The 16,126-nt window shown below is 32.6% G+C and overlaps 2 protein-coding genes across 2 annotated transcripts; one reads left to right on the top strand and one right to left on the bottom strand.

The window, feature by feature from the left end:
- Positions 1-563: 563 nt before the first annotated feature.
- On the bottom strand, positions 564-11,676 carry LOC134246876 (growth arrest-specific protein 2-like). The gene is made up of 8 exons (XM_062729221.1): positions 11,658-11,676; positions 10,380-10,484; positions 5,797-6,003; positions 5,257-5,378; positions 4,185-4,321; positions 3,584-3,758; positions 1,909-2,004; positions 564-1,645 (listed from the first exon to the last, which is right to left on the bottom strand). The coding sequence occupies exons 1-8, from the start codon at positions 11,674-11,676 to the stop codon at positions 1,433-1,435; spliced, it is 1,074 nt and encodes a 357-aa protein (XP_062585205.1). The 3' UTR covers positions 564-1,432.
- A 913-nt stretch (positions 11,677-12,589) lies between these two features.
- On the top strand, positions 12,590-15,465 carry LOC134246870 (complement C1q tumor necrosis factor-related protein 3-like). Its single transcript, XM_062729216.1, has 2 exons — positions 12,590-12,842; positions 14,925-15,465. The coding sequence occupies exons 1-2, from the start codon at positions 12,746-12,748 to the stop codon at positions 15,335-15,337; spliced, it is 510 nt and encodes a 169-aa protein (XP_062585200.1). The 5' UTR covers positions 12,590-12,745; the 3' UTR covers positions 15,338-15,465.
- The last annotated feature ends 661 nt before the right edge of the window (positions 15,466-16,126 follow it).

The raw sequence follows: 16,126 nt of genomic DNA, 5'->3' as shown, positions 1-16,126 counted from the left end.
AGTTTTCAACACCAGAAAATAAAAAAAATAAAAGTGCCAAATCCATGCAAGAACAAAATTCTTTTGATTAAAAGGCAAGGGAATTGAATTTTAACAATGCATAAAACTGCAATCATGTTATTTCCCTTTGAATAACTTGATCAATTGTGTTAAAAAAAATTGTGTACTTTTTTTGAGATGTTTTGCTTAAAACTATTTATATCTTTTTGTGTTACAATGTTTCAGAAAAAAAAAACATTAATTAAGCCAAAACCTGTTTTAGTGGTTTTGTGTATTTTTTGTCATTTTTGAGATCATCTACCGAAACAATGCCATTAAATCTATTTTTTAATTTTTACCTTAAATGCAAATTATTAAAGTTCACATATTATAACACATTTCGGCAATCATATATTTTATAACATATACTTCTGTTTAAACCCTATTCATCCCAATATCACCCCAAATATGCATAATATATATGAAAAGAGAATTCTTACAAGATTTCTCAATCACACTCAAAGTTTTTGGTAAAAGTTAAACCTAATTAAAAGTTTACATGCTTTTCTGTCCTGAATAAAATAAAAAATTTTATCTTTATGCTTGAAAATGAAATCATTTATATCTAGGAACAGAAAAGAAATGGTGAAAAATGCTATGAAAAGGAAAAAAAATAGTCTCTTACATACAGATTGAAGAAGAAATGAATCAGCAGTATTCCGTGCTATGCAAAAATCAGTTGAATTATAGATTTGGTTTAATGCTTGAGTGACTTTCAAGTTAGTTGCACATTAGTTGAATTCTAAAAGTTGGACATTAGTTGAATTCTAAAATATCAAACAAATCATTCATACTTTACTCTGTTACAATAATAACTCTACATGAAAAAGCAGCATTTCAAATTTATGTACATGTATGTACTTAACTTAAAAAATAAGCTAAGGAATATCACATGAGCACCTTTGGTGTTTAAAAAACACTGAATTTGATCACACCCATACTTTGAGAACACAAAAACAATATGTTCTTTTTCTGATAAACAAAAATGATGTTTTATGTATAACACAACAAAAGATTTGCTGGCAATGTGTGAAACAAAAAAATAAATAAACAGAAAATACTGTAAAAAAAATGTAAACAAAAATAAGTATACAAGATATACATTGTGCAAGATTAACAGCATAATAAAATGATTATTATTAAAAATTCCTTCCAGTAAAATTCTTCACAACCTTTTGCAATATCATCAATGTCCAAATACAAAAACATAACAACCTTAATCCAATCAACATATTAATTAAAATATAAATAATGTGAACAAACTCAACGTGAGCACAGCTTTCATAATATCCAACAGCGACTCAATCTTCTCGTAAAAGGCATTCCCGTAAAATAAAGTGTACATATCCACTTGTTGATTTCAGTGAGCCCATTTTGCCCACGAGTCACCTCCTCAATGGGCATGCCCATTCTGTTCACTGGCCACCTGAGCATGGGATTTATACTTTGATTTGAAGTACAGGTATTTGTTTCCGATGTCGGGGGGTTCTCCCACGATCAGTCTCTTGTGTTCAAACACCTGTACGGGGCGGTGGTGGATCAAATAATGCTCCAGTGTATCCCAGCCCCCACCCACTCGTACCATCAGGTGACGATTCTTTAGGAACTGTAACAAATTAAATTATAAAATGGTTAACATGTATTTTGTTTTAATATAATTGTCTGCGAATTTTTAAATCTATTTATTACAGCAGCTCATATTTTAGAGTTTTTAAAAAAATCAGTCAGGAAAAATATACAAGATTAATTTATATTTATTTAATGCTTTAAGTAAGAGTGCCCAAAAAAAATCAATGCACTCAAATTTTGACCACTTTTATGCAAAGTAATGTAGTTAACACTATTTAGACCACTTTTGTTGGTACTTACCCTTATTTGAACAACTTTTCCAAAGATGAGGTATTTTCCTTCCCCTAGCTTCTTCACATGATCATGACATTTACAAAGAAAGGCAATTCTTCTGACCTGTTTAAAATTGTACAAAACTAATTACTCAAATTAAATCACTATATCTGAAATCTGACAAATTTTAAATTTAAAAAAAAATGAATTTCCTTTAAAATAGAACAGACTACTTATTTCAGATGTATTCACAATTTTTTTCCTTGAATGATAAAATATCAATACATTTATTCAAGCTTATTCAATTAAATCTTCCTACTTAATATACATTGTTGTTTTCAGCATTTAGAAAATAATCACAAACCTTAATTAATTTTCTTAAAAGCTGATGATTAGTAAAAGCATATTATTATATTCCAATTTTCTGTCTGATTATTTCCAGATGTATCAGTTTATTTACTTTCAAAAAATCCTTCAATTGGTGAGAATTATAAATTATTCCAAAATAGTGATGCAGTGGTAAATCATAGCTATATAGCCCTGAAAGCACTATTAGATTAAATACTCCTTAAACACATGCATTGGCATTTAGATTTTGTTAAACATTTGCTGTGACCAGTTTCAATGCAAGTAACACAGTCACACTAATTATGAAAATCTACTCCATGCATCTTTCTTTACCATACAACTTTGTGTGTTCTCCTGAATATTCAAACTTCTTTGTTAAAAATGTTTTCATGATATATAAGCATTTGACATTTTTATATAATTATCATGATTATTCCAGACAACTTACCGGATCCTAAAATATCAATTAAATTATAATATCATTAATTTGAAGGTTAAATAAATGATCTGAATTCTCCATTATTGACATCTTCTACAAGATGCATACAGTTCCTGTCAACATTTCATGCTCAAAATTGACATCATATCCATTTTCCTGATGAAAGACTTATTGGGGGTGGGGGTTACGTATATTATTTAGTGAAAGTGGACCAGACACACTTTTCTGGTGCCCACTGCTATCAAACTTCTATGACTACAGTACCATCATACTTCAGAAAACACTTCAGAATACATACAACAATATATTGATGGGGAAGTGAATGTACGTAAAGAAAGATAACTCTTAATTTCATTCAAAGGCAGGATTAATTGATAGTCTAACAAACAACCACTGTACTGTTTATGATAAATTTTTTTCTTTTTAAAACCAGTCTGGGTTGTTTGTGATCACCTTTTTCCTATTTTCTATGTCAATATGCACATATATGTTATCAAAAATGCAAAGTCTTTTGTCTCTACAAGCTGTTTTTAAAATATGCCTTCAAGTTTTCTTCACTGATACCTGTGCAAAATTCTCCAGAGAGACACAATATACAAAATTCCTATTCTTCCTAAAGAGAACTGAACCATCAATACCATACAATACAATTTCATGAAAGACAAACATAAGTCATTGCACCTAGAACCCTATTACACTTGGTACATGCAAGATGACCTTTACCAAACAATATATTTGCAAGCACACTAACACTGCACTATTTTAAAGAAACATGGCCTCATTCCTACTATGAAAGCAAGACATTAAAACCTAGAACCCTGGCACTAATCCACTGGCGCTACACATACAAGCCAGACCACCCCTCACCTCTGCGTCAAGGTCAAATACATTTTCGGAGGTTGCTATGGGGATTACCTCAGCATCGAGACCCGTGGGTTTCTCCGGTTTGACCTCCGGGATTTCCTCTTCCTTTTCGATTTCCTTCTCCATCCGGATCAGATTGGGAGGATCCAGACCAAACTTGTAGCCGATTCTGGCCAGCTCAAGTATGGTCATCAACACAGACTTCTCTCCCGTGTGGGAAACTAAGGTACAAAAAGGTTTTTTAATAAGATGTATATACATGTATAAACATTATTTGATTTGTAGAGATTTAATTGATCAATTTTTTTTTCACAAAACCAGGAATTTAAATATTTATACACATTTGATTTGTGGAAATTTAATTTATCAATTATTCATCACAAAACCAGGAATTTAAATATTCTTATTTTGTTTCAAAATAATTTTATTGATAAACCTACATGTTTATGCAAATGTACTATTTATTCATTATACCTACTTATTTACAGGTTTAGAAAAGACAATTGCAAATGAGCCCTTTTCGGAATTGTTTCTTTATTCACAATTCTCATAATGCCGCAATGCTTTCCTTGTCATTGGACTTAAATTCAATGAAAACTAAATTTCCCTTTTTAACATCATTTCTACTGTACAGTTCACTCTATTACCTAAGTACTCTGTTTCAAACATCTGATCGTCGGCCATTCCGTACGCCTTACACCAGTTCAGGAAGTTAGCCGTATTGTCTCGGGCAAACCAGCTTCCAGGCGTGGCATTCTTACGGTACTTCAATGACACTTTTGGTAGGGGCTGTTTCAAAGAAAAGAAGAGTTTATACAATTGACATGTATATTTTTTTGTTTTTATTTATTAACATATAGACCTAATGTCTAAAATGTTAAAATGACATGCAAGTAATAGCTGTTTATAAAGTAAGAAAACAACTTTTTTCTGTACACATATAGAAATTGTCTATGCATGTACAGTGCAATTCATACGTTATACTTTATAATTATTCAAATTCTTCCAGCTTTTGGATTCTCATAGTGACAATTTCTATATTTATGCATGATAAAACAAATTTAATTGAAGTCATCTAGTGATCTACCATTTTATGAATATTGTTTTACAGGTTTATACCATACCCATCACCTAAAGCATTACCAAGTACAAAATTTAAATGTTAATCTTTCACAAGAAACTGCATCTACTCAACATACAAACATATACCATCTACATTAAGTGATTCTTATGTGAAAGCTTTACAAGCAATGTTGAGTGTTGCATATGTCAGCCCCATGAAATATTTGCCCCAATGTCAGTAATTAATTCTAAAAACATTACACCATCTAATGTGAAAATGACAAGACAAACTTACTGTTCTCTCAACTTATTCCATTAATTCCAACAATAAAATCACTGTTCCAAAGAGAAAATGAAGCTCAATTCCTTCAATCCCATGAACTCAGGCATAAATACAATAAAACTTAAAGACTTGGTTTACTTTACATTCAGGTTTTAGATTAAAAAAAATTTCTGGATTCTGAAATTGGAGAATTTTGTTTAGCTATTAGACCTTTTCCCTTTCGGTATACCAGTATTATATGTAAATATCCTACATGTAGTATACACCCCAATAAGCAAATTATTATAATTTTATTAGCAAATAGAAACAGTTTATCCCCAAAAATCATAATCAAAGAACTAATTAGCCTGTGTTAATTAGCATAAGACCCTACATGTACCTCTGTGTAGCTCCCGTCCCTGACACACTCCTCAGCTTTACCCTGGATTAGTTTGGCCAGATTACACAAATGTACCCCATTGTCAAGAACGTCCAGAAAATTGTCTGTTGAGATGTCAATACCTAAATAAGAAAAATCAATTACCATTGAACATGTTGAATGTGTGAATTTTCAAATTTCTTTCCATTGATTTTATTGTGAAAGTTTATAATAAGAATCAGTGAGGAAGAGGGGGGTTATTTATTGGATGCAAAATTGCCTTGCTTCATCATGTTTATGTTTACATGTAAATGTTTCAATTTTAGGAACCTTATATGCAAAATGCAGAGATTAGAAAAATTATGAGATTAATGTAATCAATTTATAAAAAGAAATATTTTACAGTTTAGGACTCATATAATATTTTCAACAAAGTTTAAAAGTTACTATGCAAATCTACATGCATACAAAATCAGCATGCATTATGTAAGAAAAGCTACAGTGCATCATTGAAACCCAGATGCATGGATGCAGTTATTTCCATATAAGACCTGTACTAACCAAGAGTCCTGGCAATCCATTCAGCCAGGTCCTCTTTGATTGGCTTCAGACTTTCCTCCTGTAAAACAGCCAGCTTTTGGGACACGTGACACTCCTCCTCCTCTTTAGGGGCCCCATTGGCTGTCAATCTAGGATCAAGCCCCGCCTCCGGGCGGGACAGTCCCGCCTCCCTAACAGTCGTCATGGTAATCTTTATGTTCTTGCCATCTAAAATGATTATATGAATATTCAAATAGATTTGTAAAATTATTTTTTTAACTGATTTTTTAGAGAGGCATACAAATTTTGTGAAATTGGGAATTCTAAACTGCATTTTCAGAATTTGAATGATCATGCACTGCAACCCTCAGCAGACTGTTACTTCAGTAAAATATCTATAGCCCTAATAATCATGCTAATGTCATTCTTTGATGTGTATTCAATGAATAGCAACAAAAAATGTATAGCCAACATTGGTACCTGGGTTATCAGAATCAGGTCTGACACATCAATGATTTTTCCCTCTTAAAAATGTCCATATCAAACAGTCAATTCAAATTATATCAGCTAGTCCAACACATGCTCTACAAGTTTCAAATGTGTAACATACATTTTGTTCTAGCTATTAAAATGTTTACTTCTGACCAGATTGAGAAAGAATTGAAAATGTGTACATGATAATTAAGCTTATAGTCTACATGTAGCTAGGTGACTTATAGAATTACCATAAATCCACAATACTACATTAATAAATGATACAGTCTTTTACAAGACAATATAATTATTTCCTTTAGAACTGTATGATTTCTAAAAATGTTGAGATCAATAAACAGTCCAAAATTCAATCAGTGAACGCTATTTTAAGTCCATGTTCTTTCTACTCAACTGGCACAGACTGACCTGTGTAAACACTGTCCACTTTAAAGTTTTCAGACCTTTTGAATTAAAGTTTGAAAAATTCTTCATTAATTCCTAAGATATACACCATTGCGTGATTTGTTCCCATGCATTTCTTTCTGGCCTAGGAAGCCTGTCTATGTTTAAATAACTAAATATGTTTCAATTGCATTGTTTACCCATGATGATTTCAGAAATTGTTCAGGTTCCATTCCGATTGTTGAACCCAACAAGGTATTCAAATTCATTTTAAGTGATTATGCCCATGCTTCTTGAAGTTGTTGTGCATTTGCACATGTAAATATCATACATTTTAGCATATTAAATTATTTATTCAGAACTTTACCAGATTCGTCATGTTTTAAAAAATAATAGGAAGACATGTAAGGTGACACTAATGTGTAAGCATCATATTACTACTGCCGTGATGATGGGTTTCTTTAACAAAACAGACAGTACAAGGTCATACTGACAATGACTAAAAGAAAAGAACACTGCTACACCATGCTTAAGGTGTTACTATAGCTGTGCACTTTTAACCTTTCATTGCTAATTATAAATAAGAAAATTTAAAAGAAAAGACATCAAAAATTGCATAAAAACACACAAATAAAAGTTTATCATTTACCCATGATCATCTTGATGGAAAAATCCGGTTTTCTTTCTTGAAAATAAATCCTCAAACACTCAAACAAAAACACAATTAATCTGAATTCAAACTCTTGCTGCAACACATAATTTTTACAATGTTCAAATCAATGTTTGGCTATAAATGGCTGTTTAGAGATTCTTAAACTGAATTAGGATAAAAATAAACACTATTCCGTAATCACATTATCTTGTTGGCGGCACCTGTTCTGTTTACTTACAAAATAAAAATCGGCAACTTATCTGACCAACAAAAAGTCACAATGCCTTGATGACGTTACCACTGTAGTTCACAAGATTTCACACGTAGACGTCATTTATTGTGTGTTTGATAAACTGAGAAAATACCCCTAATCCACTACCAAATGTTCTTATTTTGTTTCTAACTAGCGTATCATTATCACTGATTAAAGGACCCGCATGGCACCTGGGGTAATATATAAATAGGTATGTAAACTAAATCAACACTGATTTGATTTTATTAATGAATTGACCAAAAGTTTGTTATAACCTCCTATATACTACCTGATGATATTACAACAATTTATTTTTCTTGGTGAAAATAAATATAAGCTAGAAGTTTATCTTTTCTCCTTTGTATCAATATCTTCCACACACCTTGATTTACATTTCATCTAGACTATTATTTAGGCAAATTAGGAAGACTCCATGGCCAGGGATATACACATTAATTTCAAGTCACAACTTTTAACCACGGCACTTGGGGTATGGATCCCCCCTTCCATTTTTCTTTTCTTTTTAAATCTTGGGTCAAGATTTGTATTCTAATATGGACTATATATTATCAATAATGTAACTCTTTTGTCTCTATAAGCTGTTTTTAAAAATATCGTTTTTGACTGATACATAAAAAAAGGTGACTCGACCCAAGATTTGAAAAGAACAGAAAAATGGAAAGGGGGGTCTATACCCCAAGTGCCTGTGCTTGTAACACTTGCTTCTAAAACTGTTTGTGAAAGGGAAGAAACTTTATCTAAAGAACCTTATTTTCCTCCCCCCCCCCCTCATTCAATCAAATGAAATCTGCACATATAGTCTAGTGTTATGCACTGATTATGTAAAGCAAAATCATGAAAATTGATTAAGATCTTTGGAAGTATAGTGAAATTACTCATTTCACTTTTTACTTTTCATAATATTTTGGTATGAAGAAAGCCTTCAATTGATTTCCTTTATAAAATACTATTTTAAAGTTCAAATACATGTAAACATTTATTATAATCTCAAATCCCCACAAACTAAAGTCTCTCCTTAAACCCTGAAAAACTGACCATAAGAAAATATGAGATTTCACAATAATGGCCACTTATTGACTTAATGTTGTCAGTTGCTCTCAGTTAAATTGCTCTTGGTTAAGTTGCACGATGCGCTTCTTTAAAGAGAACACTGAGACCCTTAAACCTGAGCCCTGGTTGGGACTTGGGACTTCATTTTTTACAACCTGTGACATATGCATTCGACACCCTATTGCTTATGTACAAAATCTACAATTCTCTAGAAACATGACTTGCAGCACTTCCTTAACGAGATGGATTTTAACAAAGAGGAAAAATATGTCACTAGGTCAAAAGGTGTACTGTCTGCAAATTTAAAGATTTTATTTATAACATTGTATTCAAATTAAGATATTGTACATGTATGTATAAAGTAAGTTTCATGTGATATCAAGAAAACAGTACATGCTAGAGTCTGTTTCAGTGAGTGAGAGACTGAAGCAAACATGTAAATTTTGAGACAGTAAATCTGTATTCTCTTTAGAGAAGTGGATTAGCTTTCACCTTGAAAATGTGGATGAAGGCGAAGCCCGTCCACTTCTCTTAAGAGAATAAGTGAATCTGTACACCGTAATTCATTTGTCTACACATTAAAAGTTTGATGAATATTCATTAGCCACAGAAGTTGGCAGTTTTATCAATAAAATTAAATCAATGTAAACATAGCCTATGAGCTTCGCGAGCAAAGTGAGCTTGCTTCTCTTATAAAGCTCATAGCCTATGTTTACATTGGTTTATTGATAAAACTGCCGACTCCTGTACATTAGCCTATGTACATCTCATACCAAAATCTAAACAGAGGAAATTCGGGAAAGGGATTTCAAAGTAAACAGGTCCAGTACAATCAGTACATTTAGCTACGTAGGTAGAATTACCTATGTAGCTTTATTTACCTACCTCAGGTAGCTTGATTTAGCTACCAAATGAATTTATTTCTATAAAAAAGCATTTTTTTTCAGGATGTGCAAAACTATTATTTTGATGCAGTGATCATTTTCAACTTTGAACTCATCTGAAAACAATTCATGAAAAATTCCCTCTTGAAGAAATTTCTTTTTCTGCGCAATTGCAATCAAAGTTCTGAAAGTTTTGGGGCTATGTATGACAGTTAGAACAGTTACTCCTTGAATGAAATGACAAAGAAGTCCAGTTCTGGTTAACATAATAATAGGTCGGTAATTATTCAGCACAATGTGAAGTAATCATACTCAGTCATGCCTCACCGCATGGACAGATAACCAAACAATGGAATTACATGTTTTGCTCTAAATTGACCAAACACAACAATGTTTAAACTATCTCTGCTTTGGAATGTTTTTTAAAGTCTCCCTAGTATAAATATCAATAGTCATTTAATTGCGATTTTTTGTCTCTTTTCCATAAAAGGAAAAGTTACATTGAAATAGCTAAATCAAGCTACCTGAGGTAGGTAAATAAAGCTGCGTAGGTAATTCTACCTACGTAGCTAAATGTACTGATTGTACTGGACCTGGTAAATAAGCACATTTTTACAAACTTGCCTTATAGTAATCAAAAATGACTAAATTTTTGTGCTGTATATCAACATTTACTCCACAGTCAAATTTCTCTCCCTGCTTTAGTTTAAATTCTATTTCGTACGCGCGCACTGAGCACTCTGTCTTCTGCCACAGTACCCTCGAAGGTATTTGACAGCTTATTGGACACAATTCCAAGTTGTGTAACAAAAAGCCACAAAGCACTTCGTGATTTACTGAAATAAAAAATACTAAATTGTACGTTTACCTTTATCGAAAGTCAAATGAAATCCAAACTGCCTTCGACCAAACGACCATGTAAACAAATCCAGTTGACTTCCGTAAATGTTATCGAACAATTTGATTGGTTCACCTTATTTACTACAATCCAATCAAAAGACGCGTATCATGATCACGCTCTCTCTCTCTCTCCTCTCTCTCTCTCTCTCTCTCTCTCTCTCTGATGTCATTGGCATTTTACATTTTTTTAACATACACACACATAATACATTTTTAATTTTCTTTGTACATGTTGTAGTATATATAAATTTTTCTATTGTTCCACATTTTTTTCCTTTGACAAGAACATGGGCGAATGGAAAATGCTCAAGTTAAATGTGATCACAGGTACTTGTGGACAGCTATAGCTAGGACCCATGGCTAGGACCCCCCTTCCACCCACCCCCGATAAGCAACATCGGGGCTTATTGGAATTTTTTTTTTTCATAAATCATACTGATTGTATTGAATTATTCATTATATAAACAGTGTAGTTTTAAATAGAAAAAGATTTAAAAACCCCAAATTATCGTTCCACAAAAATATATTATAAGAAAATTTTCTCTTATAGTTATAATTAGTGGGGTATTTTTTAAGGAGCGATTATTTTGGGGGATTTACTATTTTTTCCTATTGTGCACATGATGAATAAAGTGTAATAAATATTTTTAAAATTGTGGAAAAAAGTCCAATAAATGAAAGCCCTGGGGTTGAATATCAGGGGTGAGGTGGGTGAGTGGGGAGTCCTTTCAACAAGTACATAATATGTACCTACATGTATGCATTGTTACAACGCATTTGAAAAATTACGCACTTTGAAATTTTTTTTCAAAGTGCGTCAGATTTGGGACCAAGCTAACGCACTTTGAAAAAAATATCGACCATATTAATGCACTTTGAAAAAAAAGTAAAGCTTGATCAATGCTCTCACAAAAATCGGTATGATATATAATTGATCATGGTTGGATAATTCTGGTTCATGGTTGAGGTCACTTCAGGACATGAGATATAAGTTTTGAGAAAAGTTATAATTATTAAAGGGAAATTGGTCTTTTAGAAAAAAAACAGAGAAATAATTTTTTAATATCATTATTTTCTTTCTGGTTAAAAATTTAAGTCTGTATTGGGTAGATGTACTGTAAAGGGGGTGGGGTGGGGGCTAAAAGTTAACGACTTAAAGCATTGAATTTATCTTAAGAAAAAGGGGCAATTTGATTTTTCAAAACTATGAAAGTTCTTTCTCTCTCATACGTTTTACTGTACTTACATTTTTTCTTAGATTTCATTTGTATTGAAAGTATTGAACGTCATACCATTTTGTAAATACATATTATACATACATGTACCTGTTTTGGGTATAGCATATATAGGCATCGAAACTGGGCTAAGGGTAAGAGGAGGGCGCTAAGCCCCCCACTTATTTTGGAAAGATATAATCATATAAGTATATTGAAAAATGCGGCTTATCTTTATCTCTCCCCTCCCCCGTTTTTTGTTACCGCGACGTCTACCGTAAATCTGGAAATTTTTGCGTCGATTTTATTTTGCTAATTTGGGTCAAAATGCTGTTTATTAATTTTTACGTTTCAAAATCTTGCGAATGACCACTAATTTTTTAGATTTTCTTATTCTTGTATTGTTTTAAGGAAAATATTTTTGCGAGTGATATGAACTGCAAATTTGCTAAAAATTTATCTACAGCAAAAAATTCTAGATTTAGTCTGCACGGTCCATCTTTTTCTAACCCCCCTCCCCCCACACATGGCCACCTCCACACACAACTAGATCTGTAAAGTGTTTCTCCGACAATCTTGATTTTTATTTGAACAGTTTTGTTCTCGTGCATACATTTGACATAATAATGAATCCTTATTTACTAAAATGCATCGTTCTGTTAGTTTTTTACTGGTGCTTTTATTCTTATGTGTTGATTGCTTTGTAACAATCTCCCATGCAGAGTTGTCGTTCGTTTCTCTCTCAGTGAATGTATGAGCCGATGGTAGAGAGTGGCTTTGTAACTGCTCAAATGACTTCTACGACCCCTACTAAATCTTATCATGGAGGCGACTCGGCTCTTCTTCGTTCCTTACAAGACGAAATCAACACCCTTAAACTAGAACACACTTCAACTCTACATCAACTTTCCTCAACATTGAATCAACTCTCATCTACTCTCTCTCAAATGGCCGATTTACGGCAGAACGTCACTTCCGCCTCCAACTGGAAGCGGAAGTTAAAGATCTCAAAAATCAGAGCTGTGAATGTAATTATAGTTCTGCAGAAAACAGTAGTGAGTCTTCTCTTTCCAGCATACAACAAGTAAAAGAAGCGATAACATTTAATCTGGAGCTGGATATGAAACAACAGAATGCAAACATCATGAGTGAAATATCTAGCGTGAAGACTAAGACTGGAGCCATGGCAATGACAATTTCTGGTTTGGTATCTTCAGGTAGGTTGAATGCATTCATTAAACATGCCAAATTGAAAAAGTTATGTTTGTTGACGCAAAATTCGGGGGAGGGGGTGTCTGCTTTTGGATTTTAACAATAATAGATAGTTACATGAAACAGACCTCAAACAAACATACCAAATCGTTACTTCCTTTTGCAAAGGATAAAATATGTATAACTCTTTAAATTGTTTATATTGTAATCGGCACATTAATGTCTTTTTTTCAAGTTTCTTGCAGAAGAAAATCAATCAATAAATAAATATAAGCAAAAAAGATCCATAAAAACAAATAGACGACAGAAAAAACCGTTAAATTTATACTTGGCGCACAGCCCCAAGTTCGAATTTGACGGATTAAGAGAAGTCAAAAGTGATTTAAGTCAGGCGAGTGTTGTAGCCCATGGCCTGGGCTCCTCGTTTTATTTTATAAAGCGGGCGAACAGTTTGCTCACATGATAATTAAAGCAAAGACATTTTTACGCAAAATTATCACCTGAGTTAATCCACCCTACTCCTATACATAATTTTATATCTATTCGCATGCAAAAGTGTGATCCTTGAATGTTTCTCATATCCCAATCCCGGAGAAACCTTTTAAATATTTTAAGTATTTTTGTTTTTATGACGTCACAAACCAGTCAGATTTTATATCATTTTTAGAAAGAGGAAAAATGGGCAAATTTCAACAATTTTAGCTTTAAAAGAACTCGGTTCACTTCCTATCATATTTGGCCCTGACAATTTCCAAAAAATTTAGTTCAAACTGAATCAAAACTATATAGTGGAAATAAATCTTGGATATATGCTTGCTTAAAATATATATTAAAAATTTGAGAATGTGTCCCTGTTTAACTATTTATTGGGGGTCAAAACATGCAAGGAATGCATATTTCCGGAAAAATCGTTAAAAATCAACTACATAAAAGCATTTTTCAATAGGTGCCCATCATATCACCACTTTGAAATTTTCTCATTTGAAACAATGTTTTAAAAGCATTCTTTATGCACAAAATTGTAATGGTGATATTGTGGGCACCATGTTTAAATTAAAAGAACATGTTTATTAAGTAGTTGATTTTTAACGATTTTTCCGGAAATACGCATTCCGTGCATGTTTTGACCCCCAATAAATAGTTAAACAGGGACACATTTCTAAATTTTTAATATATATTTAAAGCAAGCATATATCCAACATTTATTTCCACTATATAGTTTTGATTCAGTTTAAACTTAATTTTTTGGAAATTCTCAGGGCCAAATACGATAGGAAGTGAACCGAGTTCTTTATAGAGCGCAAGTTTGCTCAGGAACACTATTTACATATTTCATTGATATTATCATTCTACACATTACAACAAAATATTGAGTCTGATCAGACCTGCGCTCGGTGACTTTTACTCAAAATGTCGACGTAATTTATACATTTTCCGTAGAAATGATGGAAATTCTAAATTTTCGTCATTTTCATGACGTCATTTCAAACATATGACGTCATTGCTAATGACAATATTCAGTGCTTCGAAGTCAGCATATATCCCTCTGTTTAGTTACATAATTAAATATTTTTCGGTCAAAGTTTGATTGGGGGGGGGGACGGATATTTAGACACACACAGGGACCGATCTTCCTTAAGCTTAGGTTATAGGGAGTTGTGGTACATATGTATAAAATATTAGCAAAAGTTCAAACATATCATTTAGGCCTCTCAAAATATTGTCATGTTCTAAATTTTGAATTTACCGGGTGAAAGTAAATACAAGATTTAGAACATGACAACAAGTCAACTAGTCCCACCGGTAAATTCAAAATTTACAATATCTTGCGAAAACGAAAGCGTTATAACAGGCAGAAATTATGAAATCATGGCCTTGTCCTTTGATCTTTTGTCCTCAAAATTAATGTAAAGGACCTCTCAAATAGGCTTCAAATTGAGCCACAGGAATTTGTTTTATAAAATTTCCTTGAAAAAGTAAGGCTCCTCGAGATATTTCGCGGAAACGAAATTGTTACAGACACTGTCAGACAAACGGACGGTGAAAGCGGGGGACAAAAAAAGTAATTTTACACATTTTTAACATAGTTTCAGGTATCCAGAAGCAGATCTATTTTTCTGCCGGAACAGTTGGAGACGTAAGCAAACAATGGAGCCCACAAGAAACAATCGTATTTCCACATGTGACAAGTAATGTTGGGGGAGGATATGATGCAACTTCCGGTGTGTTTACCGTACCACAAAATGGCGTCTATGTTTTATTTTGTTCTCTAGCCACGCATTCCAACGGCATGATTGCTAAAATGGTAAGAAATGGCAGCCCTCTTCATGGAATTGCAGTTTCTGCAAGTGATGGTCAAATTGATACTGGAAGTAATGTTGTTGTGGTATACCTTCAGAAAGGAGACATAGTGTGGATACAACAACATTCCACTGGAGCGTTTTTGTGGACAATAGCTGATGCTCCTCTGTCAACATTTTCAGGATTTCTTCTTCAATAAGATAGAGATATTGGGGCATTCTGTATCTACATGTACTGTCACAGTGGAACCTTCATTTGATCGTTGCATTAATATATTTAAACGTATGTTATAAATACATGTACAGTACTATTAGTATATGTTGTACTTTTGGTAGTTAGATACTAATTAAATGTAGAAAAAATAAAAAAAGTAATACATTTATTTTAATATTTATTTATTATCACCATCCTCTGTGTAAAATAATTTTCTGTTAATGGACTTCTGTTTTTTTTTTACTTTTACATTTGATTTAGCTTCATTTAGATCTATTTAAATTGAACAGAATAAAAAAAAACACGAATTATATTTTGATCGAACACTCTTCAGAAAAAAATTTCGCTGACAACTACTTCAGGAACATGTCTTCTGACCTTTTCTCAGTCAGTCAGTGTACATGTATTATGATATATCTTCAACATTGTATGCGTGTGACAATAAATTATAACAAAGCAAGATCTATTTGTGAAACACTGATGCCCCCGTATGGCAACATAGCAAAGATTAAACTTTTCTTAAATGCGAATTCAATATATTGGTACCAAAAGTAGGGTATTCTCACTGGAAATACAATTGTGATATATGAAAGTAGTATTCAATAAAAGGTCTTACCACAAAAAATACATATGATATGTAAAATATTGAAGCCCTATCCCTTATAGTTTATTAGTTATGGTCAAGGATAATTTTTTTTAAAAAGTAGGTTAAACTCCAAGGTCAAAGGTCTTGCTATCAAATGAAAGGTCTGTCACAAGGATAAAAATATGTAAA

Source organism: Saccostrea cucullata, unplaced genomic scaffold, assembly GCF_032062105.1.
Source record: "Saccostrea cucullata isolate Sc308-1 unplaced genomic scaffold, CSIRO_AGI_Scuc_v1 ctg1881, whole genome shotgun sequence".
In the NCBI taxonomy this organism is placed as follows: Eukaryota; Metazoa; Mollusca; class Bivalvia; order Ostreida; family Ostreidae; genus Saccostrea; species Saccostrea cuccullata.
This window is presented reverse-complemented; position numbering and strand designations above follow the sequence as displayed.